General features: G+C 39.0%; 1 protein-coding gene across 1 annotated transcript in view; it reads left to right on the top strand.

Annotated features, from left to right (window-relative positions):
- Nucleotides 1-26,399, top strand: part of MTX2 (metaxin 2) — a 61,696-nt gene that overhangs the window by 20,513 nt on the left and 14,784 nt on the right. Inside the window, exons 3-6 of the mRNA XM_075180566.1 lie at nt 698-744; nt 17,434-17,506; nt 23,864-23,940; nt 25,718-25,810. Coding sequence (XP_075036667.1) covers nt 698-744; nt 17,434-17,506; nt 23,864-23,940; nt 25,718-25,810 — 290 coding nt within the window. The remainder of the gene's footprint in view (nt 1-697; nt 745-17,433; nt 17,507-23,863; nt 23,941-25,717; nt 25,811-26,399) is intronic.

The raw sequence follows: 26,399 nt of genomic DNA, 5'->3' as shown, positions 1-26,399 counted from the left end.
TGCCCCATCTCAAAGCCTATGTCATTGGGTTTGAACTAAGTAGTTCAAATAGATTTTAGCTCTGTTTGTTTGAAACCGTTGCTGTTGGCACCATGCCCCGGGGTTTGGGTGCCGGAGGAGACAGAGAATTGCAAACGCCCAGCTTCTGGCACAAGCTGTAGTACCGGTAAGTGTTATCTACACTCTCTCTAATAGTTACAGATAGGTCAGTGTATTATGTTATACAAAAATATTTTCTACATATAACCTAACCAGTAAACAAAACTTAGTGTAGAATAACTTTGCCTTTAAACCACAGGATGTGTGTAGGTTTTGATGTTAAAACGGAACCTTTTGCAATTACATTTTCATGCCATATTGTTCTTTTTGGGCTACAGTAATGGCTGGTAAATTAGATATGTGTGTGGTTCATTTGCATAGCAGAGGACGGAGACCAATGAAAGAATAAAATACTATACAATACAAAACAGAAATGCTTAGCATGATATATAGCCAGTTTCTGGGGAATCCTTTAGTGTGTGTGTGTATATATAGATATATTTTATATCATAGTGAAATATAGTGGGTTTTATTCTGTGTCTTATGACAATGTTGAAACCGTCATACCAGTTATAAATCCCTCTGCTGTACCACAGACCTTGTTTATCTCTAAACATGTTCACATTGTTAATCCTGTTGTGTTTTTGCCGTTTCTCAGGTGAACAGGTTTTGCTGTCTGACAATGCATCTTGTCTTGCCGTCCAGGTAATGATTTATTCTTGAAATCAAAGTTCCCCTCACTACCTTGTTAAAAATCTGCAGCTGTGACCTCCAGCTGCCCCCGTTTCAGGTTTGCAGCCAAATCCAACCACCTCACTTCATGAGCTCAATGAAGACAATCTCATTTTCTAACCTAGGTCATCTGCAGGGGTGAAACTATTCGCTGGTTCTGACCTGACCACAAAAGTCTCCTCATCCTATGGCCATACATTATTTATAGAGATATGCAATGCTGTGTTGTTTGTTTATCACACCACTGTATCTAAAATCATGCATTTTTAGTATCTGAACATTTAACCATATATTGTGTCTAGAATTTGCTACATACAAGCTATTTAAATAAAGTCCTACAATGGTTTTGCTAGTCTGTTTCACTTTTATTTTTATGAGCAGTCTGTAGACTTTTTGCCAGCTCCCACTCGGTCAAACCTTTCGGCTTAATGGTCTTCAGTCTTGAAAGACTCGTGGGATGGCCATTAGCCTCTCATTCCCCAATGCTCAGTTTAGTTTAGTCTGAGTTCATTTTATCCTGAGGTCATCTTTTAACGGAGACAACAGTGAGCGTACAGCATGCAAAATCCATATAAGTGTATTTTTAAGGCGTAGACTTTTAGCTGTGATTTGGTGTCATGGATATTGCCGTTCTTGTGTAGCAGATGATCAATATTTCAAAAGTGTCTATAACAATAAAACATCAGACTCTAGAGAAATTGCGACGTCTGCAAATGCCATGAGTCTGTCTAGTGCCCCAAGCTGCTGTTGGAAGGTTTGAAGTGGACCTCAGAGCCACTTCCACTTAAAAAAATAAATGAAATAAAAATCTTTGCACATGTTGCGGCCGCGTTGATCTGCACAAACGCTGAATGAGCAAATTGGAGAACAGTTTGGCTGCTGACGCTTGGTGCCAAATTGCATGCTGATGCCATTGTTTAGTTTGAACAGGATTGATTGCAGTGCAACACATGTGCGCCTACACTCCCTGGTTGAACAGTGACCCCACACATATTATCGGTACAGCCTCACCAGAATCGTACAGTTGGCAGATTGTGCTGCTCTCTCCTTTTCTTGCTTCCGCTGGTGTCTTAAACTCAGTAACTGCTTTCTCGATTTGGCAATATCGGAGCCCTGTTTGGAACAGGGATTTGTACTATTCACTTCCTGGAACGCTGAACTATAAGCGAATACGTTAGGCAATCCGATACTATTAGATGAACATTTTCTACCAAAATGATTGGATTATCAGCCAAGTTGGCCATTTGATCGTATCGGATCATTTGTCTCCCACACGTCCATTTTTTAAAAAGAATTTGATAGGAAACAATCGGATTGATACGTTTGTGAGAAGCATAAGGTTTGGTTGGTCTCATCAAAGATTGTTTGGTTTAGCGATGACAGCCCAAGCCTGTACTTTTATTTTTATCAAAGCCATTTTAAATAAAGATAGCTTTTCACAGGTCAGTTTAAATTCTGTTCTTATTTTCACTGTGTTTTATAATGCATTTTGCCAAAGATAGGGTGTTTCCTGGGACCTTTTACTTTAAATAACTACAAATAGGTACACAGCTTCATGCACTAACAAATATATACTTTGGAGTCCAGTTCTGGTGTTTTATCTGTCAGTTCAATGATAAATTAAACTGTGTGTATTGAAACGGCATGCTTTAGTTTAATAAGCCTTGCTGACAGCTGATAGTATCCATGGTTATATGTGGTCACTTTATGAAAATATCAGATTCAAATAGCCTGGAAGGATTTTTTTTATATGAAGTTCATTAAATACAGATTCAGACACTGGATTGTGCATATTTTTGATCCATAAAGATAGCTAACCAATGACAGAAGTGAAGAGATATCAATTTATAGCACAGCTTGCCTTGGAATATAAAACAACATCGGCTTATCTCAAGCAAAAGCCTCAGAAGTTTAAATAAGACAAAGCACTGCTTGAATACTGCGTGTGGCTTGTTTTAGTTTTACCTTTTAATATTCAGTGCTGCAAAGAACAACTTAAAGTGCACCTGTTGCCTGCATACAGTGGGGGCAGCCATTTTCTGGGCGGAACCAACAATATTCCCAAAAGAACCTACTAAGAAGTAGGACGTCGTGAGTACCTTACTACTGACCTGTAGCAAACCAATGTGACTCCAGTTAAGCGTGAAACAACCCACGCTTCCGGCCTTATTCTCTGTGTTAATATAATATAATAGAGCTACTAATTATCTTTCACAAATGTATATCTTCACTTATATATATGGTGCATTTAATTGCTGTGCAGTGCAAGGTATTGTAGGCTATCAACAGTTTTCTGTAACATTATAGAGCTAGAGCCTATACAATTAGGGAAACTAGTTTGATCATTTTAGTCCAATTTTGCCTCAAATTACTGCATGTACGGGCCTAAAATAACTATATTAAGATCCATTCACCACTGATCACTTGGCAGTCCGGACTAGTTGCTGCGACAACCACGATCTGCTTGCCTTGCCATCTTCTGTACAGGGCCTCAGGAAGAAGCATTTTGGGGTAACATTGTAACCCAATAGCAACATGCATTCCATCTTTTGGCTAGATTTAGCCACCGGGCAGCACTGTGGCTAAGTGATTAGCACTTCTGCCTCACAGCACTGGGGTCATGAGTTCAATTCCCGACCATGGCCTTATCCGTGAGGAGTTTGTATGTTCTCCCCGTGTTTGTGTGGGTTTCCTCCAGGTGCTTTGGTTTCCTCCCACACTCCAAAAACATACTAGGTAATAGGTTAATTGGCTGATTTCAAATTGACCCTAGACTGTGTGTTTGTCTGTGGATGTATGTTAGGGAATTTAGACTGTAAGCTCCAATGGGGCAGGGACTGATGTGAGTGAGTTCTCTGTACAGCGCTGCGGAATTAGTGGCGCTATATAAATAAATGATGGTAATAAATTTTTTTTAATATATATATATATATATATATATATATATATATATATATATATATATATATATATATATATATATATATATATATATATATATGTTATAGAACACGGAGGCAAGGTAGCGTGCTGGCTAATAAACCAAATTACAGTTGGCATGTCATGTTACAAGCATTTTTTATTTTATTTTTTTATCAATCGTTTTTATTGAATTTTTTTTTTTTAGTAAATGGGTACAGAAGAAAAAAAAAAAGGGGGGGGGGGGTTCGAACACACCAATATAGCATTTGCAAATTACAGACAGTATACAATTTATAGTATTCAGTTTACTCTGGAACTTTAAACTAACTCACCAGACCTGGCCTAGGTCTTGGGTTACAAGCATTTTAAAAACTGACTTGACACAGTCTTTTTTATATTATGTACTATTAAGCTTGAGCTGCGGTGATGATACGGTTGATATTCTTACAACAAACTAAACCTCTACAGCCAAATCAATATATATTATTTAGCTTCTGTATTATTGTAGATTATTTATTTAAAAATGTGCAGACATACTGTACTTTGAACAAGTAATTGCTCAAAAAGAAAATGGTTTAACCTAAAAATTTTGAACTATTTGCCCCATAGTTCAAAATATCCAACCAGTACATACAGCATTATATCATTGTTGTAACACACTTCTTTGATTCTGTTTTATTGAACAGTAACCCAAATGTAGTGTTGGTTGGTGCAGCATTCATTAAAAAGGTGAACATGCCATCAATCAATGCTTGTCAGAATAGTGGTTAATAATTACTGTAACCATACGACAGTTTGTACACACTTCAGACAGACCATGGATGCTCCTCTGTGACAAACTACGCTTGTTGTCTAGTGCATGGGTCACATATCCTAGCTCCAAGCAGCTGATGGTATCATGTAAAGCTGAGAGCCAGCTTGGCAGGAACTGTGCTCACATCTAACCACCCAATCAATTAAAAAAAATTGAAAGTGTGTGTTATTTTTGTAAGAACTTTATTTATATTTTTGTCACACATCATACAGGTGTCCAGAAGAGACCTTAAGGGTCAAATTCATTTAGCTTCCGGGATTCCGGCATCGCGCAGCCGCACACATAAAGTGTAATTATGGTACCGCTACATTGCAGATTTCCATTCTCAACCTTAAGGGGTGCCAAGGGAATTCTGCGGTGTAGCGATATTGAGAAGGAGACGGCTGCGTGTACCCGTGATCCCAGAAGCTAAATGAATATGTCCCCAAGGGTCAAAAACAAATAAACATCACGTAATACAACCTGTAAAAATAGACCCGCCTCATATGGGGCAAGCCTAAATAGAGAGAAGAGATAGGCCAGCAGATGACTGGTTAAGGGGCATACTCAATTCTCTGCGGTTTCTGCAGCGGGATAACTATTACCGGTATTACGGTAATGGTAAGCCGGATTTCAGCTCCCGGCTCCCTGAAATCCAGCGAGAAAAGTACCGTAATACCGGTATTTACACTCACTATTACCGTAGTGCGTGCAGCGCATTAATTTTGGCTATAACGCCAACAATTGAATATGCCCCTAAGGGGGGTATTCAATTGTTAGCGAGACGGGTGAAAATCCCGCGCTCAAAAAATATTACCGTTAATACGGTAATTACTTGCTGAATTTCAGCTGGCAGCTCCCTGAGCTGCCAGCTGAAATCCAGCGAGTAAATTACCGTATAAACGGTAATATTTTTTTCGAGCGCAGGATTTTCACCCGTCTCGCTAACAATTGAATACCCCCCTGTGAGTCTAAATATGGGATGCTGGGGCATAATTTTAATTTTTTTTTTTTCAAATAAGAATGGCGTTTGAATAGTGAACACAGATCCGCCATGCTGGGAGAAATAATGCCTGTAGTAAACTACTTGGAGTATTTGTCCCTCATAGGAGGACCCTTATTACATCCAGCAAGTCCAGTCGTACAATACATTCATTATAAAATAAGGAATGCTTTAGTGTGATGCCCCATTAATCGCCCATAGCTGTTATAATCTAGTATGCTAAAATTAAAATAAATGATGTGATTTTTTTTCAGATTTCCCAAGATAGCAGATTTACATGTTAATATGGCAGCATATATAATTTTGGTACAAGTGGTCTGTATAGAAGTTTAATGAAGTCAAAATCACACATCAGTTTGTATAGGACGTTCTCTGTGCCAGCCGTAATATTCCAGCTAAGCAGTTTTACTCTGTGAGTGCGACCATCTCTCATACAGGCCTCCGATGAAATTACAGCTAAATGAATAGAATCTTCATTTATCTTCTGTACCTCCCCTGTGCTACAAGTGAATTTACTCTTTCTAAATCCTGCACCAATTATATTATATCATCACTGAAGTGTTCAGCAGTGGTACAAAATAAATTGTTTTTCAAACTTAATGTGTCTTTCCTATAAATTTAATTCACAGGTCTAAAAGAATTTCCCTAGCTGAAAATCAACACAAACATAATTAAGACCCCTGTTTGTGGTAAACTATAGACGGCACAATTAGCCTAATGAAATTGGAGGCTTTGTATATCACAGGGAAAAAATAGAATTTTATTATAACCATAGACAGCAAGTCCCAATGACAACTTGTAGTATCGCTTTTCTATTTTACGTAATGCAGTTTCTATTTTTAAGTCCATCTCAAAATACACAATGTTAATATTATCTCAGATAGGACTCATCATATAACCTGTTATAAGCACAGAATAAAATGTGCCGTTTTGGTATCAAAATGGCCTTCTCTGGTCTCTCTGGAATAAGCAGTGCTTATATGTTGTGCTGGATATAGAGATATATATATATATATATATATAGTTAAGCCTTACACCTTTCAAGCTCTAATGTGCTCTGGTGTTATATTTTTGCTTTAACGTATAATAATTTTTTATCAATATGGGTTTTGTCCAGAACATTCTTTATTCCAGGGAGCTTTTTATTCAACGCACTGTTTCTGCGCTATGCTCTCATCTGGCCAGACTTCCCCCAGCCTCTACAACAGGAGAGCTGTGAGGTATAGGAAAACCGGGGGGGGTAAATGTATCAAGCTGCGAGTTTCCGGAGGGTTTGAAAAGTGGAGATGTTGCCTATAGCAACCAATCAGATTCAAGTTATACTTTTAGTGCATTCTGCAAAATGAAAGTTAGAATCTGATTAGTTGCTATAGGCAACATCTCAAACTCACCGGAAACTCACAGCTTGATGCAATAAACCGCAGGAGCGACCTCTTTACTCTCTCACACTGCTCTATGCTCTCTCGTGGGTGGGCTTCCCCAAGACTGTACTGCAGGAGAGCTGTGAGGTATAGAGAAACCAGGAACGACTTCTTACTCTCTCACATTACTCTCTGCTCTCTCATGGGCAGGCTAAAGCAGGGTACACCGATGCAATCTTACTTCAGATGCAATATCTGTAACGATTTCACCAAAGACAGAAAGTCCCGATGGGCATGCCGATTCATGTGTACAAACGTGCACCATTTACCATCAGATCTGTGATCTTCATCTCTCATAACCATCTGCTGAAAATGACTCTGTACACACTCTACAGATATCTGCCTATGCTGCTGGTCTTGGGTACATACACACTTCCACATTTACCCGACATCGTTCCATCATTGATAGTGACATTTAGGAAGTTTATAAAACCAAAGCAAATGATACGCTGTGCTTTGGTACGATTAAACATGAGCGTGGGTGCACACACTTTTGCAATATCTGACTAAACGGTTGTTTATTGTGTGATCTGCATGTTAATTGCTTTAGTGTATACCCAAATGAACTCTTATATCTAGCAGCTCTTGCTATGTGAAGAATGAAGACTTCTGGGAGAGAGTATAGTGTGCGGAATAATATGCTCTCTATAAAGTGCACTATGGGGGGAATTCAGTTCAGCGACAGGTCCCATAAGATGCTCGCAAGATGGCGGCTGCGCACACTTCCAGGTGTAACAGTACCCGGAACATTGCTTTTTCGGTTTGCAGATTTGTATCAGCCCCAATGATATAAAGCGAAAAATAAAACCATACTGGATCGGTGTTTATTTGTCTATCTGCTCCTTGTCGCTTATATGTTATTCGGAATTAAGAGTACCACTGACTTATATAGTCAGTCTATATTTGATGGACTTACAGTTATCAGATTTTTTTAGATCACTCTAACTTTTATTGGCGATATTGCAGACGGAGAAATGACTATTAAAGTAGTTAATGTTCCCACATATAGGGATGACTTAGCCTAGATACTCATTATACAGGCAGAGAAAACATAAATAATTACTGCTAGTCTGTGATAATTTCGTATGTAAAACATGATCACCGAGTACCACCTCTTAAGTAACCTTGAAGAGCGGTACTAAACAGTTTAAATTGAGGGGGGGGATGCCTGTATTCATGATTATTTTTAGAAGTTATTTTATATAAAACCATGTGTATTGTAGAATATGCATATGGAGGTTTGTTTGTGTTCATGTAATTTGTTTTAACACTTCTTTTTATAAGTGTCTAACTAAACTGTGAAACGGTTGTCTAATCTCCAGTGCCTGCAACAGGTTTGCATCAAACGCTTAATATACCTTTCATTCCATGTCTGTTTTATCAGATGACCTTGAAAAAGAAGGTGAATTACAACCAGTTAACTTTCAAAGTGTACTTATTAGTTTTATACCCTCTATACTTGTCTTTTGTCACACCATTACCAATTATGTCCGCTGACTATTCCATCTGTTTGTAAATGACTACTAAGAGTGAAATCAACCATAAGTCAACAATTAGCATTGATGAGTATGCATTGGCACGAGTTCCTAATATGCACTGTAATTTAAAGTAACACATTTAGAACCGTTACTTTAGTCGGGACGTGGTCCAAATTTGAAGGATCCCTACGGCTGTTTCAATAAGGTATTAAGCAGTGGATAAAGGACACTGACGCGGCACCAAATGTAGTATTCATTTTTCTTTTTCTGCAAATATTTTTTTTTATTGCAGAAGTCAATCGTCATCAGAGCGGCAAACAATAATGTGCACATTCACAACTATTATATATATATATCCTACGAAACACAAACACACCAACATTATTGTTATAATTTGTCACAAAATGTTGCATTGTTGTAGAGTGGGGTAGTGTTGTAGTGGGGTAGTGTTGTAGTGGGGTAGTGTTGTAGTGGGGTAGTGTTGTAGTGGGGTAGTGTTGTAGAGTGCTCCATTGAGCAGAACGTGAAGACCTAGAAAAACAATAAGGTACAAAACAAACAAAGCAAAAATTCAGGGCCAGATTAATCTTCGGATGCAAGTCCATTTTCGTGCTGTATCTTGTGTGAAAAAGCTCAGCACATGCGCCAGAACAGGACTTATGTCAGTGCATGCAATGCGTGTCCAAACACACCTAACACTTGTGACTACCTAGGATTTGAAGGGTGTAATGGGGGAAGGAAGGTGGACGGACATACATTGACAATTTACAGTAAGGGTGTCTACCCATGTGAAGTTGCCGAGTCAAGTTCAGGGCATCGTTTACGTACGTGTTTTTTAGCCGTGTCATTAGCACCAGCTACAGGGCAGGTGTAAGTGCTGACTGATAGTGATGACCACACGTGTATGTGCCAGAACATGTTTGCAAATAAGAGAACTGATAAAAATGCATTTTATGTACAGAACGCATCCTGATTTATGTATTTCGTGTTTATTAATGATTAAAGTATTGAGTTGTTAATTTATTTTATAAAAGATATATATTTTTTTTGTATGCGTTCTGATTGGACATTATATTGCACTTATGCATGTGCGTGTTATGTCTGTCTATATATGGCAAGTAACGTATAGCCAGAGCGTATTTATTTATACCCACATTCAAATGGAAACGTGTCTTGAGATCCGCTATATTTGAGTCCCGAGTGGTGGTTTTAAACACAAGTTGCATACACATTGCGTTGGAAGATGATTGTGATAGCCCTGTGTGTAGCTTACGCTCTACACATACAATCGTCACAAACCCAAACACCTCCAGCAATGGATAGAAAAGATTGTGAAAAAACTTAGATTCTCCTTTTTATATACAGTATGTTGAGCTAATTAACTCCTGATCACTATAATTGCATGTTGAATTTCGTTGTTCAGAATATTTTACATTGCTATCTATTAAAATTTAATTTCCGCAAAATGATCTTTCCAGTTGTCTGTTCAATATGAAGGGATCTTTCCAACAGAGAAAAATCTACAGGCATCCAGTAGACACAGACGTGAGTAGTAATAAAGAAGTAATAATTGTCACGGAGAAACAGGACAGCGTCTCATTATTATACATAGAGGCATCGTTTTCGACAAAGGACCTGTATCATATTTTGAGTCTACATTTCAAGAACGCCTTAATCTCTTTCTGGAATGGTAATGTAAGTGGATAAGACTATAATGCTGGTCATCGGCTAGCCACGTTTGACCACATCTGAGTCGAGCGAAGGGCTTTTAACACGACTCTAGTCAAATACGATGATGTTGGCAAGATCATGGGGCAGAGGAGGCCAAATGTAGACAGAGGACTAAATTTCATGCAGTTATCATGCAGATCACACGATAAATGTCCGTTAGCAACGAGAACGCATTAGTATGTACTCTCCCACAATCATGTTTTCTCGCACCAGAGCACATTGTATCGTTTAAACGTCCTAAAAATCACAATCAATGATGGAGCGATGTCTGGCAAATGTGGAAGTGTGTAGGCACTCCCGACCAGCCGTGTAGGCAGATCTCCACATAGTGTGCAGAGTCATGATCTTTACAGCAGCTGGTTATGACAGATGAAGAGCACAGATCTGAAGGTAAATTGTGTAGGTGTGTACACATAAATCTCCAGCTCTTCGGGACTTTAAGTCGTTGGTAAAATTGTTACAGGAATTGCATCTGCAGTCATTATCTGTAGTGTACCCATCTTAAGATAGCCTATGACCAATCGCATCATAAGAATGTTCAAAGCAGCACATATTATTTCAGCATACAAAGCACTGATCTCTCCACTTACATAGACATGAGCTGACAGGGTTGCATGTAACATGTATGTGAGACTAGCAAGATGCTACACACTGTGCTGTTGAATAACTCTGCTCCTTTTCATTATCTGAGTAGTGCTGTCTATCTGATGTGGGAGATTATCGTGTTTATAGCACCTCATACCTCCATATACATCTTGTATATGTATGTTACCCCTTATGACAAAAACAGGTTTTAATTTAAGTTTAACTGGATATTAACCATTTTACCTATTGATCTTTGCACAATTGACAAAAGGTATATTATAGTAAGTGTTGAGACCCTCACTTTCTGTTATCTGGGAAATGGTGAAAAATATGTATATTGCTCTTAAATTTTGTACTAAAAAAGTATTTAACCTCATTTTTAGCCGCTTTTGGTGAGACGCCTACTTATATCATGTTTGCCATTAATTAGATTTTTAATGGTACTGTACTGCAGCTTGAACAGACTTGCAGTCAGATTTGCTGTTGTTGGCATGAATTTGAGCATAGGTTCCTTAACAACCTCTTACAAGAAAGGTAACCGCACACACATTGCCATGTCTTTCAGTCACTGCTCCCTCTGAATACTGGAGTTTGTTAATGATTAGGGCTTGCTGTCAGCAACTATCTGAGGGAAATCTAGATGTGTCAACAAAGTTTATCTTCTCAGTAGGGAAACAGCAGGAAGCTTTATTTAAAGTCTGTTTTATTGGGATAACCTGGTGAGGAATAACTTCCACAATGTCAAATGAGGCACCTCAATGATTCATAAGATCCTGGTCAAGGTCATGGAGGTAAAACAGTAATTTAAGAGACTCTTGACAGGTTGTGAAGACTTGTTCCTTATTAGCACAAGCGCCGTCACTTATGTATGTACTCTGTGTCTTACAAGATGCTGTGTCTTCATTATTAATATAGCTATTCCATAACAGTGAGGAGACTTTATTTTTGGTTTATTACATTACCATTATTTACATATTATGTCATCAGTTAAACGAGAAGTTTGTGTGAAGTCCCCCCCCCTTCAAAGCCTATATAATCTCCATTGAGTTTATTTTCATTTCCCATGGCTGTAGAACAGCTTAGATGAATGCATTCAGTATATAGGTTTGCACAGAGCGGTGTAGTGTCATATCCATGGGCCAACAAAAATAAACAACTCTTTTAGATGCTATAAATGCTTTGGTGAAAAACACCTAATAAAGTATGAAAGTATTTTTAACGCAGGGAGGGAACGAGGACATAGACACACGCGTACTCTGCATTTAAGGGGTTAAGAAAACTCACAGGGATCTGTGGGTTTTGTGATCGTGTCGGAGGAACGGAATCTTAACTCCATTAGAATAGAGCCTGTGCGCACGTCACAGCACAGTAAAGTCTATGGGAAATGTCAGAGAGCTTCTTATCTCCATATCCCTGGAGCTTAGAAAGGGACCCCTGTTTGAAAGCGGTACCCCTGTTTATTTGTTGCCTGTTGATCATTTTTTTTTAAATCAAAAGTGCCCAGCACAGGGGTGAGAAATGCCTCCGCAGTGAAGGGGTTGAATTAAAGTCACGTGAAGATAGGAACCTGCTTGAAATTTGATCTATACCTTTCAATTCAAATGTTCCGATTAATCTGTGTGATTGATGCTGAATACTTGTTGCAAAAAAATTTTTTTTTTCCGTTACTAATCATCATCACCATGCTCTGTAATTATTCTATGGCTTCTACTACTGTATTATTATGGAGAGGAACAAAAAAAGGTAGTTATAAAGATACTTTACTGTTTTTAACTCGGACACCTTATTGTGTTTGAGATAATGATTCCTATGTGTGAATAACTTGTTCACTTAAAATAAAAAAAAAAACAGTATCCAGATTTTCCTTCCCTCACTTACTTGTGTCTGGCACATGCGCTGGAAACACGAAGCATAGGGAATAGTCATCATATTCCTTCTATTTCCTGTGCATAGGTCTGGCTACTGTAACCCATCCTCCTCCACAGTTTCCCTGTACTCTGGACTGCAGTAAGGTCAGGAAGGTAGTGTACAAATTAAATAAGCAGAACTGGATTTTACTAAAGCAATGGAACAAACCTGCTCTTTACCTATAGTGCCTGGATTGGTAGTGCCTAGTATTAGAAACGATAAGGGAAGAAAATGTATGATTGTTATAATTAAATTCTTTCTGCCTCATTTTGACTATAAGACTATAAAGAGGATGGGGAAAGCTACTGTCCAGTCTGTGTATTTACACTCACAGTGCTGTATGTGAACATGTGTTATCACAGAGATAACAAGCATGTTTGCTTCTTCCCTACTGCTATTTAAACCGTGGGGTCTGTTGTTGGTTGTTTTTACAAGTGAAGGCCCTGTAGAAAATGTGTACATCCTTGGCATCCTAAAACACAGTGGCCATAATCTTGATCGCTGATACCATGGTCTTGAATGTTTTCATAATCCTTGATATTTGTACTCTTGCCTGTTGTACTGTCTAAGGCTAGGTACACACGGGCCAGATGATTGCACGAAAAACCTCCAATCAAGCGACGTCCGACCGTTTGGTCAGATATAGTGTGAGTGTATATAGTAACACAATGATCTAAAGTCGCCCCGAAGTGCCAACCATCGTTTCATTTGATTGGTCGCACTGTTTAATATTGTCTGACCAATCACTGACTGATCATGTAGTGTGTATGCACTCATGCTCACGATCTTCGTAGAGTTTACAGAGTTGTCGCCTTTTCAACCGATGCTAGCGATGAATGTCCCAGTTAATAAATGTAGAGAGTGCTGTAGAAGGGATAATTAATTTGTTTGTTTTAAGACAGAACGTTTTGTTTCAAAGTTACAGAAGCTAATGAATTTTGTTAGGACATGTGGATAGCTATAACAAGGCGGTTTTGATCAGTGTGACAAGAATGAGTGAATATTGTGCTGTCGATCTCTGAAGACTAGAGGACCAGATGAAGAGCACAGATCTGAAGGTGAATCATGTCCGTGTGTATGTATGAGTCGCCAGACTGATCGGACCTTCTGTCATAAGTATAATCATTTGAGATAACACTTCGGTTGGAAAATTCTTCAGTGTGTACCTAGCCTAAGCATTCATTGTGCACAGACCTTGTTGAATCCCTGATTGTTCTAGAGGATGGTGTCTGCACTAATGTTATGTTTCATAGCTAATCTGTACACACCAATTCTTCTTTTAGGCTGGTTACCCACTGGCATTAAGAAACAGTGACACTGCATGTCACATATTTGCCACGTGTTGTGTGCAGGTCAAAATGGGATGAATGGACCAATAGAGTCCATCCCCAATCTCGTTTACACGCTAGTATCAGCATGTTTACGTCAGTGTGTATCTGGCCTTACTCTGTATAGCTCATCAGTCCACACTATTGTCAACATCTTTTTTCAATGATTTTCACTATTTATAGGTCCTCCCTTTTTGTAGGGTTATTTTACATAATGTCTTGTGAACTATGTACATGTTAAAAAAATAAATAAATAAAAAATTGTTGCCTATACTCTCGCCTCAGAGAGAGTGCATAATATATTAGAAATCGTAATATGCAAATGCAATAGGTCGGCTTTGTTGTCTAAATTATGCTTTTTTTTCTGGGTGAGTTCCTCTTAGCTTGCTAGGCAGAGGAGCTGTGAGGTAGAGCAAGCCCGCCCGAGGAGCGAGCATGATTTCAAGCTGGTGTAGGTTATTTGGAGATAGTGTGACAATATATTATGCGCTCTCCCTGCAGAGGGAACATAGAGCTGTACCTATACACAAGCCTAACATGTCCTATTTTAAACAATGAAGAATATAACAGGCAGGATTTGTCATGAAGCCTCTAACGAATTTCAGGCCATTTCACACCGTCCTTACAGAGGCATTTCATAATCATCATCACCATTTATTTTTATAGCGCCACTGATTCCGCAGCGCTGTGCAGACAACTCGCTCACATCAGTCCCTGCCCCATTGGAGCTTACAGTCTAAATTCCCTAACATACGTACAGACACACTGACTAGGGTGAATTTGATAGCAGCCAATTAACCTACTTGTATGTTTTTGGATTGTGGGAGGAAACCGGAGCACCCAGAGGAAACCCACGCAAACACAGGGAGAACATATCTTGTGTTATACTGAAACAGACGCCATCTTGCTTCTCACAAATATGGATTACTCTGACATCCAATGGAGTGTCATAGAGCCTTCATTAGGTAACATATACACCTTATTAATGGACTGTGTTCCTATATGATGACATTACTGGATAAATCCCCAGTCAGATAGCCAGTGGGTCTAACCAATTACTTCCGGTGGTCCCTTCTTTTCGGGTAATAGCTGCACATCTTTTCTGCTGACTCCTAGGTTTGAGTGACTGGCCCCTGAAATCTGTATTATTTTGTCCACCCCTATAGCAGCCATCCACATTCCTACAGCTACGAAACGTATGGTGGGTTTGTTTATGAAATTCTATGACACTAGCATTAAACTGGAAGAGTAACTATTAAATGACTAATGGCTATTGAGTCTTCGCATTAAATCCGTTCCCAAGCATCTATTTTGCTCTGCTTCCTTTTGTCTGCACAAGCAGAGTTTTGTCATTTCCACGCTGTCTGACTCTATTATACGTTGTTTGATAACTAGAAGTCTGAAAGCCCTTAGATCATCCTCACAAGCCCCAGTGTAATGCAGACACAGTGTCTCCTGAGCCATCTATGAAGCAGCACGTGATGCATATAAAGTAATTCAGACACAGACTAGACTTCAGTTATTGGCCACATATTAATTTTCCATAAATCATACAATGTAAGTCACAGCCATATTTTTGGGGATTTGGAAGTGTATGATTTAAATGTTCATTTTGATAGTAAAGGGAAAATAATGTAATTTGATAGATTTCCTAGATTTTGATGATAAAATGCAACAATATTTTTTTTTTTTTTTTCTTAAGAAACAAAATAAGTGTATTTATAGGCATTTAATGTCCCTTAATTCTAATGTTGGGCGTGTCGTTTTATTGAATACAGAATTACCTCTTTATACCTCTCCGCTTTGTAACTCCCCCTTGTTTACCACCAGATAGGCAAAGTTCCAATACCATGTGCTGGTTCCATTATTTTGTACCCTTGGTATAACACCAATTTGGGCCTTGGTTTTAAGCTGGTGTTCTATAAATGGACATTGTACATGCTTCCTGCAAGAGAGGGAGTGCGGAGGGGAGATGAGGTGTGGCGGGGGGTTTGTTGTAGGGCGCAGCGAATCTTGTCATTATGACCCTGAGGCTCAATGAAGCAATTGCATCACAGAAGCCCCCACCCCGCCAAATTCACTAGGAAGTGGGAGAATAACCTGCTCTCCCGGGGACCTATCTAGAATTGGTGAGTCTCCCGCATGTTCCGGGAGAGTGGATAAGTATGCTGTAAATGAAGACTTGCTTGTTGTCATAAAATATCAAGAAAAACACGCTTTGAAGCACAGGGTAGACCTTCTTATAGTTACTTTTTGTCAAGCGTGTTTATCATGATATATATTATCACTTTTCTATAATGTGCCGATGTCTAACACACAGTGCTGTACATTGAGGTGCTTGTGTTACAAACAAAACTACATACAGTGGAGTGAACTGAAAGGTAAACATTATCCAGTGTCACATTCTGTGATTGCATTTGTTCGAGCGGAATTCACCATGCAGAGCTCACATTAGATCAACCCCGGAGGGAAGCAACGTGAAAACCTCTAGTCTGTACATACTTTATGTATTGGTTCGTAATTGGAGATTACCAATTTATCACAGCTCTGGTCTTTGTAAAGGATACATTGTATCTATACCTACATTGGTTGTCCGCTACGTAGCCAAGTGCCAAAAATGTTTTTTTAACTACTATTTTATGTTTCATTGTAAAGAGACTATACTTTCTAGGCTTGGGTTCAGTTTTGTAGCACAAATGTGCTTTACTATATAGAAACAATAGTCTTGAGTTTTGTGAATCAGTTGATGGTACTTCATAGCGGTTAGGGTACTGAATACATTTATCCATTTTAACTACTATGGCTTGAAGCATCTTCTCTCACATATTTCTCCTGTTCTACCTTGTAACACATGTTTAAAATGCCTGCTGATATGTTATTACACATAGGTGTCTGTCTTTGATTAAACGTAATAACTTGTGACTGTGGTTAAGGGTAGCGTGCGGCTGTTCTGAAGGTTAAAGGGCTGCCCTATGCGTCCTCTGCAGTGTATCAGGTTGCCCATCACTGGCGTGGAGTATGTAGTGTTACAGCCACCTATAGATAAAGAGAGCCTGCAGCTGTCAGTGAAGCTTATAAGGACAAGATAATATGAGGGTTCCTGTCCTGCCACATTACCTATGATTGATTTTAACCATATTTATGAATCTGACAATATTTCTCATTATTGTAATACTTTACTTGAATGTCTTTAGCAATCACAGCAATCTGATTGTCCTGAGTTCTCCCAATAATAGCAGTTTGGATTCTTCTATATAACCCCACTCTGTTGAGGGCATTATATAAACAGTGTACCTACATCCTGCATGCCTCTCTAAACTTGTCTATCTGCCTTTACACAGTGCCTTAGATTTTGTGCTTATGGTACAAATCTACAAAGAGCTTGAAATCTTAGTAAACATGTTTAATGAGCCGCTGCATATTGTCTTATTTGAGATCTGTTTTTTTGCCATCAGCCGACAAATGCTTTATTTCTGTTTTCAATGTCTTTCAGGCCTTCTTACAAATGTGCAATCTGCCAGTCCAGGTGGTTTGTAGGGCAAACGCTGAATATATGTCTCCATCTGGTAAGCATGGTATTCATTTAGAATGCTGTATTTGGAATGGTGCTGTGTCTCCATAGCAACACCACGCGAGCCTTCCAGTCATAAATGTATCCGCATTAGCATGCTCGCATATTTTTCTTCTCACAACTTGTAATTCTTGCTGCTGGAAAAGGCTATAAAAATGATAAATCTTGGCATATTATTTTCACCTGTTAGAGCTACAAATTTCTCCCCGCTAGTAGGGAAGCAGAGATTGCTACAAGTGCATAAGTCACAGTCAGGAGCTCCTATGTATAGAAAGCCTGCGGCCACTTTACATGTGGAGTGAAGCAGGAAAGTCACCTTCCCTCACTAATGCAGCAATTGATTGTAATATGTCGCAAACAAATTGAAAATATTCGGTTTGTGTTGAGGAGCAAAGCTTCACGTTGTGCCCCCGTAGTAGGACAGTGCGTCCAGAATATATAACCTTCTGGTGCACACTGTACATATGTAAATGGTTTGTCTTTGTGACTTGTTGGTTTGTAATGTTGTGTCCTCCGACTTGTGCTGTGTGTGTCATCTGATGGAATCCTTGCTGGGTCTATATTTCTTTCTTTATTGTTCCCTATACGTTATTCTGTGTCCTCAGGGTAATATAGAGAAGAATTTTCACACACGCTCTTCGGTCTGGTTGTACAATGGCTGGATCTATGACCGATTTGGCTACACACAGAGGAACACATTGCTCTGATCGATTGTGTTGTACGGCGTTTGTTGCATATGAGCCTGATGCAAGGGAGCTGTAGCCCTGTCCAATTTGGCCACGTGCAAAAGTGACCAAATTGGACTTCCGTGCCATTCGGCATTCAGGCTGTCAACTGGTTTAGGTCTGGCATCACAGAGGCATATTAGTGTATACACACAGGTTTATGGCAGCCACCTTCTGACTACAATTAGCTACATGCCCAATAATGAGCCTAGCTATTTTGATTTATTGTTCACAGTGCTTCTTTTTGGGCCAGCCAAGCAGTGATATTGGGCCAGTTGCCCAATGTGATATTACAGCCAGCATAAGAAGCACCGTGGGTCTGCTCACATAGGAATTTCAGTTCAATAAAACATATATTGTAAATAAAGAAAATGATAGTCTCCCTTTTGACCTTATAATATAAGTGGAAAAAACACATTTTACACCGACATTTTTATTTGCACATAACCATCTAAACTGTTTTTCCCAACATAGAACACAGTCCAGTAACGGAAAGTGTGAAAACTTCCTTAGAAATCAACATTTTGCTCTCCATCTCCATTGATATAGGGTTATATTCTCACTCGCAGTCATAACTATTGAAAACTTGAGCATATTACTCACATGCAACACACAAGCAATGAAATACAGTGGATGTATCGGCTAAACATCAACCTAGCACTGCTGAGCTGGGCTCTATTGCTGCTAGGATGGCTAACACTTTAGAAATAGTGCTTTGATGGCTCTGCATATCTTTAAAATATCTACAAATAATAACCACTCTACAGCTGTTGTAGGTGTCACAATAAAGAGAATATTGATCTCCGAGGGAAGGTGCTGAGCTGTCTTTTCTCTAAGCATCAATTGATAGAGAAACTAATGGAAAGCTTGAGCAAGGATACAAGGGAAGAGTTATTAAGGCTGCTAAGGCCAAATGCTTCACATATAGTATTGGAAAGCAGTTAGTACTGCTAGGAGACATTGTCCTTTGTGCCAATACTATGCAAGAGAAACAGATTAGGAACAACATAGAAATGGTCATTTTTATACTTTCCTATTTGTTTAAATCTCCTGGCAAACTTTTTTTTTTTTAAAATGTGTGTTTTATTTGGCTTTAAAAGTCACAATAGGTATCGGGATGGCATGAGTGAGGAAGGATTAAGGTGGGCACAAAAGCAGATCTGTCAGTTCACAAATGAATTATCTAATAATTGGCATTGATTCCTCTATACATCGAACTATCACATGTTGTACGAAACAGAGAAACTTGCACATCCACATCTGATTTTGGTCAGTACAGAAAGTTTACAGTTGCTCTTTCTGAATTGAACGAGTAACACACATGCCTAGATGTAAATGTTTAACTACAGTAACATCTTAAATATTCCCCTCCAGCCGATCAACTGCGTCCAATGTTTGTGGCCCATGTTGATCTTCTTTTTTTTTTTTTATCCCTTGGCTTGCCCTCTACGCTGCAATAATCAAACAAGGTTATTGAAACCATTGGGATTAAGTGAAAATATCTGCCCATTCCATTTGCAGTATTTGAAGTCGAGTGGATATTTTTGGTAAAGTCGATTCTGTTGGTGAAATTTGTGTATTCATTCTGTAAAGGACGTTCTAGGGTTTTGAATTTCCATGGTGGCTTCTTGTCTTTCAGAAAGATTGCTTCTGTGATATCTTCATTGATCTTCTTTTTATTTTTTTTTGCATTCATATGGGACGTAACAATGTATGTCTATGTCCTCATCAATACTGGTCTACAACGGTGACTGAATTATATTCAAGTCTGTCACCCACTGCTGTCTGCTATTTAGTATAGACCTGTATTACAGCCAACCTGCACATGTAAATAGCTGAAACAAGGAAAATACAGACAATTATAGTTGGATTGCTTGAAGTCGCAATTCCTAAAAATGGAATGTATTACTGCATGCAACGTGTGTAGGTGACCAGTACACTTTGAGCAATTTTTGTTCCTTTACACACATTCATTACACAGTTTATAGAAATTCTCTTTCCTTTCATTTTTGTCTGGTTGTTTATTGTATTTTACGGTCAGGGCAAGTTACATAGAAATTTGGCAATCATTGGCCTCCAGTTTTTATTTTAGACGGGATGAGTGTTCCCCTCCAGTAGTGGAATGTAAGGGTGGTTTCCAGTATTGAATATGGATGTCAGAATATGAAAAGATCTGTCCACCAGCAACATGGCAGTCCAGGCTGAATGAAACCTTTGACTCCTTGCAGTTCAAAAAGACCTTCATTCCTTTTGTCATACACTTTAGAGTATGGATGCAGATGAGGTCTTTGTTGGTGCCATGTACCTTATCCATTACCCTTAGGCTGACTGTGAGCAAGAGAAGGGGGAATGTGTTGAAAAGGACCATGACAGAGCCTGCTGTTAGCATGAACTCTGTGTGAACCAGGTCTAACAGCAGGTTTCCTGCATGTGCTTGAGGGGAACATTTGGTGAAGAACACTCCAAAACCTCTAAATATCATGTGAAGCCACAGGGAGCAACACATTTTTCCCCCAGTTTCGTATGATAATCCTTCCTCCTCCGGCTGTGCAATGATCGTACTGATTTAGCATGATGATTACATATTTTTTTAAATAAAGTTTTTCAGCAAAAACCTTTGTAAGTGTGCAGAATAATACTATTGGGACTAACAAAACTGAAGACACAGTAAAGCGAATAAGAGATCTGCACACGCACATCATTTAAAGGGCAGGGTGGATAGCACTGAATCGCTGAGGACTTAGGTTTTACTCTGAGTATGGTGTAATTAGCATGCCGTTTGTATGTTGTCACTGTGTGCCCATGGTTTTTGTTTTTTTTGGTGTTCTGTTTGCCTCCCACGGTCCAAAAACATTGTAGCCCATTAATCAAGCTCAAAGTAAAATTGTCCCTCATCTGTGTGTGCGGTCACATGCCTCTATGGCAAGGGCTGATGTGAGCGAATGAAACCTTCTCTGTACAGTGCTGTATAATTAATTAGCGGTATAAAATTGAGAATAATAATAATTTTAGACGGATTCACATCAGTTCTACAATCTCAGCTTGATCTCTGTCTGGCCAGAACAGAAATCATTCTATTAGAACAGAAATGTTTTGCTAAAGTTTTAATTTTTTTTATCTGTGGTGTTAGGTGAAGGGGGTCAAAAAGTGTGCAGCATACATTGCTGCTAACCATATATGTCTGATCAGTCCCATTGACTGGACACGTAAAATGCATTTACAAAAATATGGCAGTATGCAGCTAGATGCTTTTAATGATATTTTAATTAAACAAAGCAGCTGTGACATCATACACAAGTCAGTACAGTTCACTCACCTCTATAAAAATATTCACTCATTCTATTCGGCCACGTTAGTGTAGGAATAACGCAGCGCTAATTGTATTACTGTTAATATGGTAATTTTAACCCGGATTTGTGCTCTCACGGCCACGAGGGCTACGAGCAAAAATCAGTGTTAAAATTACTGTACGAACGGTAATACTGTGCACTTTTATTGTAGTAACTGAGTTGAATCGGCCCCATAGTATATAAAATAATTTTGCTGGTTTTCTTAATGTGTTCTTTGGATTTGCTTAAATGTGTTTGGCATTCCATTTACTGGATACGTGCACAATTTTAAAAATACAATGATAACTACTAGAAATGATTGTGAGTGATTGCAGTTATGCTTTCTCTTATTATTTGAAATACAATTGGAATGGTCTAAGCATTTACTATGTATTTCAATAGGTTTAGGAAAAACACACGTACACACGTTTTTAGAAGCCAGTTAACCTAGCAGTATGATTTTGCAGTGTGTAAGGAAATTGGAGCAAACCAATACAAACGTAACACAGATAGGGTTGCAATCGAACTCATGAGGCTAACGGAGTGAGGCAGCAATGCTAACCACTGTGCCACAGAACTCTCCCTATGTGTCCTCACTCCATTAAAATATAGACCAATTTATTGCAGCAACGTCAATAAAGATCTCAGTTGTCCTTGTCATAAAAAGTAATCATGTGCCTTTGATTAAGTTGTGGGTAAAAGATGGGACTTTTCAGCAGTATCTTATTGAACAGTGGGCATTGCATGCTATCAGAGTTACGCATAAAAAGTGTTACACGATTACACCTTCTCTTTATCTCCTCAAGTTTACTAGTAAGTCACCCAATTATTGCCATGTGTGACATTGTTACTGATATTGTCTCTTTATTACACTGAGTACAGAGGTAAGTCATTTCATAGGGGTGGGGTATTCAATTCAGTGCGAGGTGTCTCGTGGGCATTCCCAGGGCCGGATTAAGGAAATGGAGGCCCCTGAGACCCCACTCGCACCTCTATGGGGTGCAAGGAAAACTAATTGCTATATATTTGTACCCTAGTAACAGTAAAAACGTGCAGCTGCGATGGTCTGAGAAACATCGCGGCTAATTGAATTCCCCCCATACAGAGAAAAAATTGTAATATAGGTAAACCTTAGCAGTATATTTGATAACTACTGTACAGTGAGCTTACCGTCTAATCAGATGTGAGGAAGGACAAACTGGAGACAGGACACATGTATTCATCCTGGACCTGCCTAGTGTAAATGAGATATAAGTAGTTTATGAGGCAGAATAATGCAAAAGTTAAGGTATGTTGTAATGAGCCTCATATAAGCGAGTTCCTGTGTCTTACTGTAACTTAGCAGGTTACAGTAAGCAGGTTATAGAGTAACATGGTCTGTACAGCTGTTTTATAAGCAGAAGTGACCGCACCTAATTGCAAAGTAAGACAGTTAAAGGTCTTGGGGAGATCGGAGATATAAAAATAAAACTTTGTTCACAATACAGCAACATATTCTGCAGTACTGTGCAGAAAGGGATTCAAAGCAGAATGAATTCATAGGAACATACAGCAAGAGGGTCCTCTTCTCACACAACCGTACAAGAGGAAGACTAGGGGGTGGTGTTGAAGACTTGTAAGTTATAAGCAATGGAACAACCTTGTACAAACATACAAAAATTTGAATGGTCAAATGCAATCTGAAGATGACCTCAAACCAGGCCAAAAGTTGCCAGCCCTACCCTGCCTGCGTGTGGTCATTTCCCATCTGCAGACACCAGTGACGCTAAATATAATCCAGCTGCTCATTCGAATGGGCCGATCTCCATCAGTAGTGCAACCTGCATGTGGCCAAATTGGACCGTTGTCCTGTTGATCAGACAGAGATCCTAGAATGTGATAAGTATTTAATGTGTCCATAGTTCTTGATAACAGAAGGGGGAGGGAAGTAAGCCCCATGCTAATAGATCAGACCTAGTTTAATATTCCATTAATAAGGTCATATTATTTCTTACTTTACTGTATAAATAATTATTTTAAAATATTTCATAGAATGTAATAAGAAAGTTAATCATACAGTGTTTAAGCTTATTAACAAGTCTATCGACTGTTCTCTAAAGGATCACATTGACTTACTGGAGTTCAGATGTTTCACCTGTGAGGACCCATTCAGAAGATTATATGTTGACAACTTTTCTTTTTTGTTAATATTGGCAATAATGTATGGTGTAGCTTTGATTTGAAGATCTACACATTATGCTTTTATTTGCCATCATACATAGTCAGTCTGTGTACATTTTATCCTTTTATGTTCCCTAGGTAAAGTGCCCTTTATCCATGTCGGCAATCAAGTAATATCAGAGCTGGGACCAATAGTCCAATTTGTAAAAGCCAAGGTAAGAGTTGTAGTAAGAGACTCGCCCGTGACACTCTAGTTATGCTCAGGGTATTGTAATAATGTGGTGCAAATGGCAATTATCTTTACAAGTTACTGCATGAATGTAAATACCATATTTGGACCCTTTTAAGGTTTTTAGGAGTTACAGGCAGTTTGAAGAAAACCCGTCTTCACAAGAGTGGTGGTGGTCAGTAATATTTATGAAATGGAGCATAACAATTCACAAGGACACAATAGAGACGCTTCAATTACATTCATGCGGGGCTGGTTCCCAGAGTTATTAGATGGGTTGTATTCTTATGAAGGTCGGTCCAGCCCATACAATTGCTGCCTTCACTGTCTATAGTCAATAACTGCTCATTAAGTGTTCTGTGTTGCTAAAGAAGCCTGGTGGTTATTTCAACACCTCAACGTTATTGTGCTAATAGATTAACATCTGTCTTTACTACTCGGTGCCCTTTGAATAATAATGCATTCCAGGATTTACAGCGTGCATTCGATGCACAGTGCAACATGCCTTAGATTGGCACTGGTGCATCTAGATGGTCTGCCCTGTGCTCATCAGTGGGCACAACCAGCTTTCCTCTTGTAAGAGACATCTCCGCAACTAGATGTAATCAAATTTGGGGTTTCTGGTTTTTCGGTTTTTGGAATTTTGTGTTTATTTCTGTTTTTAATTGTTTACAGGCAAAAAAACATTATTATTCACTTCTAAATAAACATACCATAAGAAGTGAAAAATCAACTTGCCATTTGGCGTGTATTTTTTTTTTTATATCTTAAACAATAATGTTGGGGGATTGGTTGTTAGGGGAGAGAGATGATAGGGATTGGTGTTGGGACAGGGTCCCAGTGGAGGGGGCAGCGTGCAAAGAGCGAGGTTAGGGGATAGAGTCCCAGGGGACAGGGCGCCAGGGAAGAGAGGAAAGACCCAAGGTGAGTGGCCTAGATACCATTTAATGACACTGCTACCAGGTCCGGTATAGTAGGAATATTTAAGGAATACTATAATACTGATTTCCAGACCCACTGAATACCTTGGGAGAGGCTAATCCTGAGATACCTTTTAGACCTACTTTTGGAGTGTGTGGTCATGGTAATACCAACAGTAAGAAGTTCTGACGCTTTGGGGGCACAGAGTTTGATGTTCTTCCAGATAAACATTATTATATATAAGTATACAGATTTAAGCCATTGATTCCTTCTGTGTACCAATGTTTACTACACTATCTGGGCTCTTCCTCTCTGCTTTTATCTACAGTTGTTGGCTGATCCCTTACTAGCTGGGGATCCTTGGAGAGAGTATTGGCATCGGTAGAACTGTTTAAACACTATTATATTACAACATACAACATTTAATATGAATGTTTTTAGTGAACTTGAAATAATAGCTCAGGAAGGGTAGGTTCAACCAGTAAGGTCAGTAATCTTTGATGATAAATGTTCAGGTTGGGCAGTCTGTTTGCTGATTGGTTGATTCCATCTGACTGCATTGCATACACTATAACATTACACGTATTGTGTTGATTCTTGATGAACAGAACTGATTGCTGAGAAACCAGACTTTGCCAATCATTTATTTGCTCTGTATATTATGGAACCAGTTGCTGATCTGTTATGACAACATTTCAGCATGGCCAGTTTTGCTCTTTACTTTGCTTCTGATTTTATCACTGTTGATTTGATTGATAAATCATTAGGTGTACTATATGCTAAGGACAAGCAGTATACAAGTGTGTTTGTAGAGTAAGCCTTTGGCCTGTTTCCCCACATAGGGCCATTCGCTCAGTGACGGGTTGGATGAAGTCCAGAGGGCAGAGATGAAAGCATACATGGAACTGGTTAATAATAAGCTTTTGACAGCAGAGGTACGGTATGTCATGTCCTAATGTGTCATTAAAACTGGAGCTGGGTCAGAAACCCAAGTTGGTTCACAGTTTGAGAAATTTAAATATAACGGATACCAAACTATCTCTGTTCTCCTAACACGGTATTCTCTTTCATCATTTAAATGCTCTGCTGTATGCTTTGTTACTTCTATCAGACATGATTTTTTTTTTATTAAATGCCAATGAACAAATTAATTTAAAAGTGAAAAAGTAAAGTAAACAAGTATTATGCAAAACTAATGTTGAAATGTTTAGTGTCACCCGTTGGTGGACTGAGTGTTCTCATGGATGCCCTTTCCATAAAATGTTGCAGATCATTATTATTTATTTATATAGCGCCACTAGTTCCGCAGCGCTGTACAGAGAACTCATTCACATCAGTCCCTGCCACCTTGGCGCTTACAGTCTAAATTCCCTAATATAGACACACTCACAGATAGACAGACAGAGAGAGGGAGAGACTAGGGTCAATATTGATAGCAGCCAATTAACCTACCAGTATGTTTTTGGAGTGTGGGAGGAAACCGGAGCACCCGGAGGAAACCCACGCAAACACAGGGAGAACATA

This window comes from Mixophyes fleayi, chromosome 7, assembly GCF_038048845.1.
Source record: "Mixophyes fleayi isolate aMixFle1 chromosome 7, aMixFle1.hap1, whole genome shotgun sequence".
Classification (NCBI taxonomy): domain Eukaryota; kingdom Metazoa; phylum Chordata; class Amphibia; order Anura; family Limnodynastidae; genus Mixophyes; species Mixophyes fleayi.
Note: the sequence above shows the minus strand (reverse complement) of the source record. Positions and strands in the feature narration are given on the sequence as shown.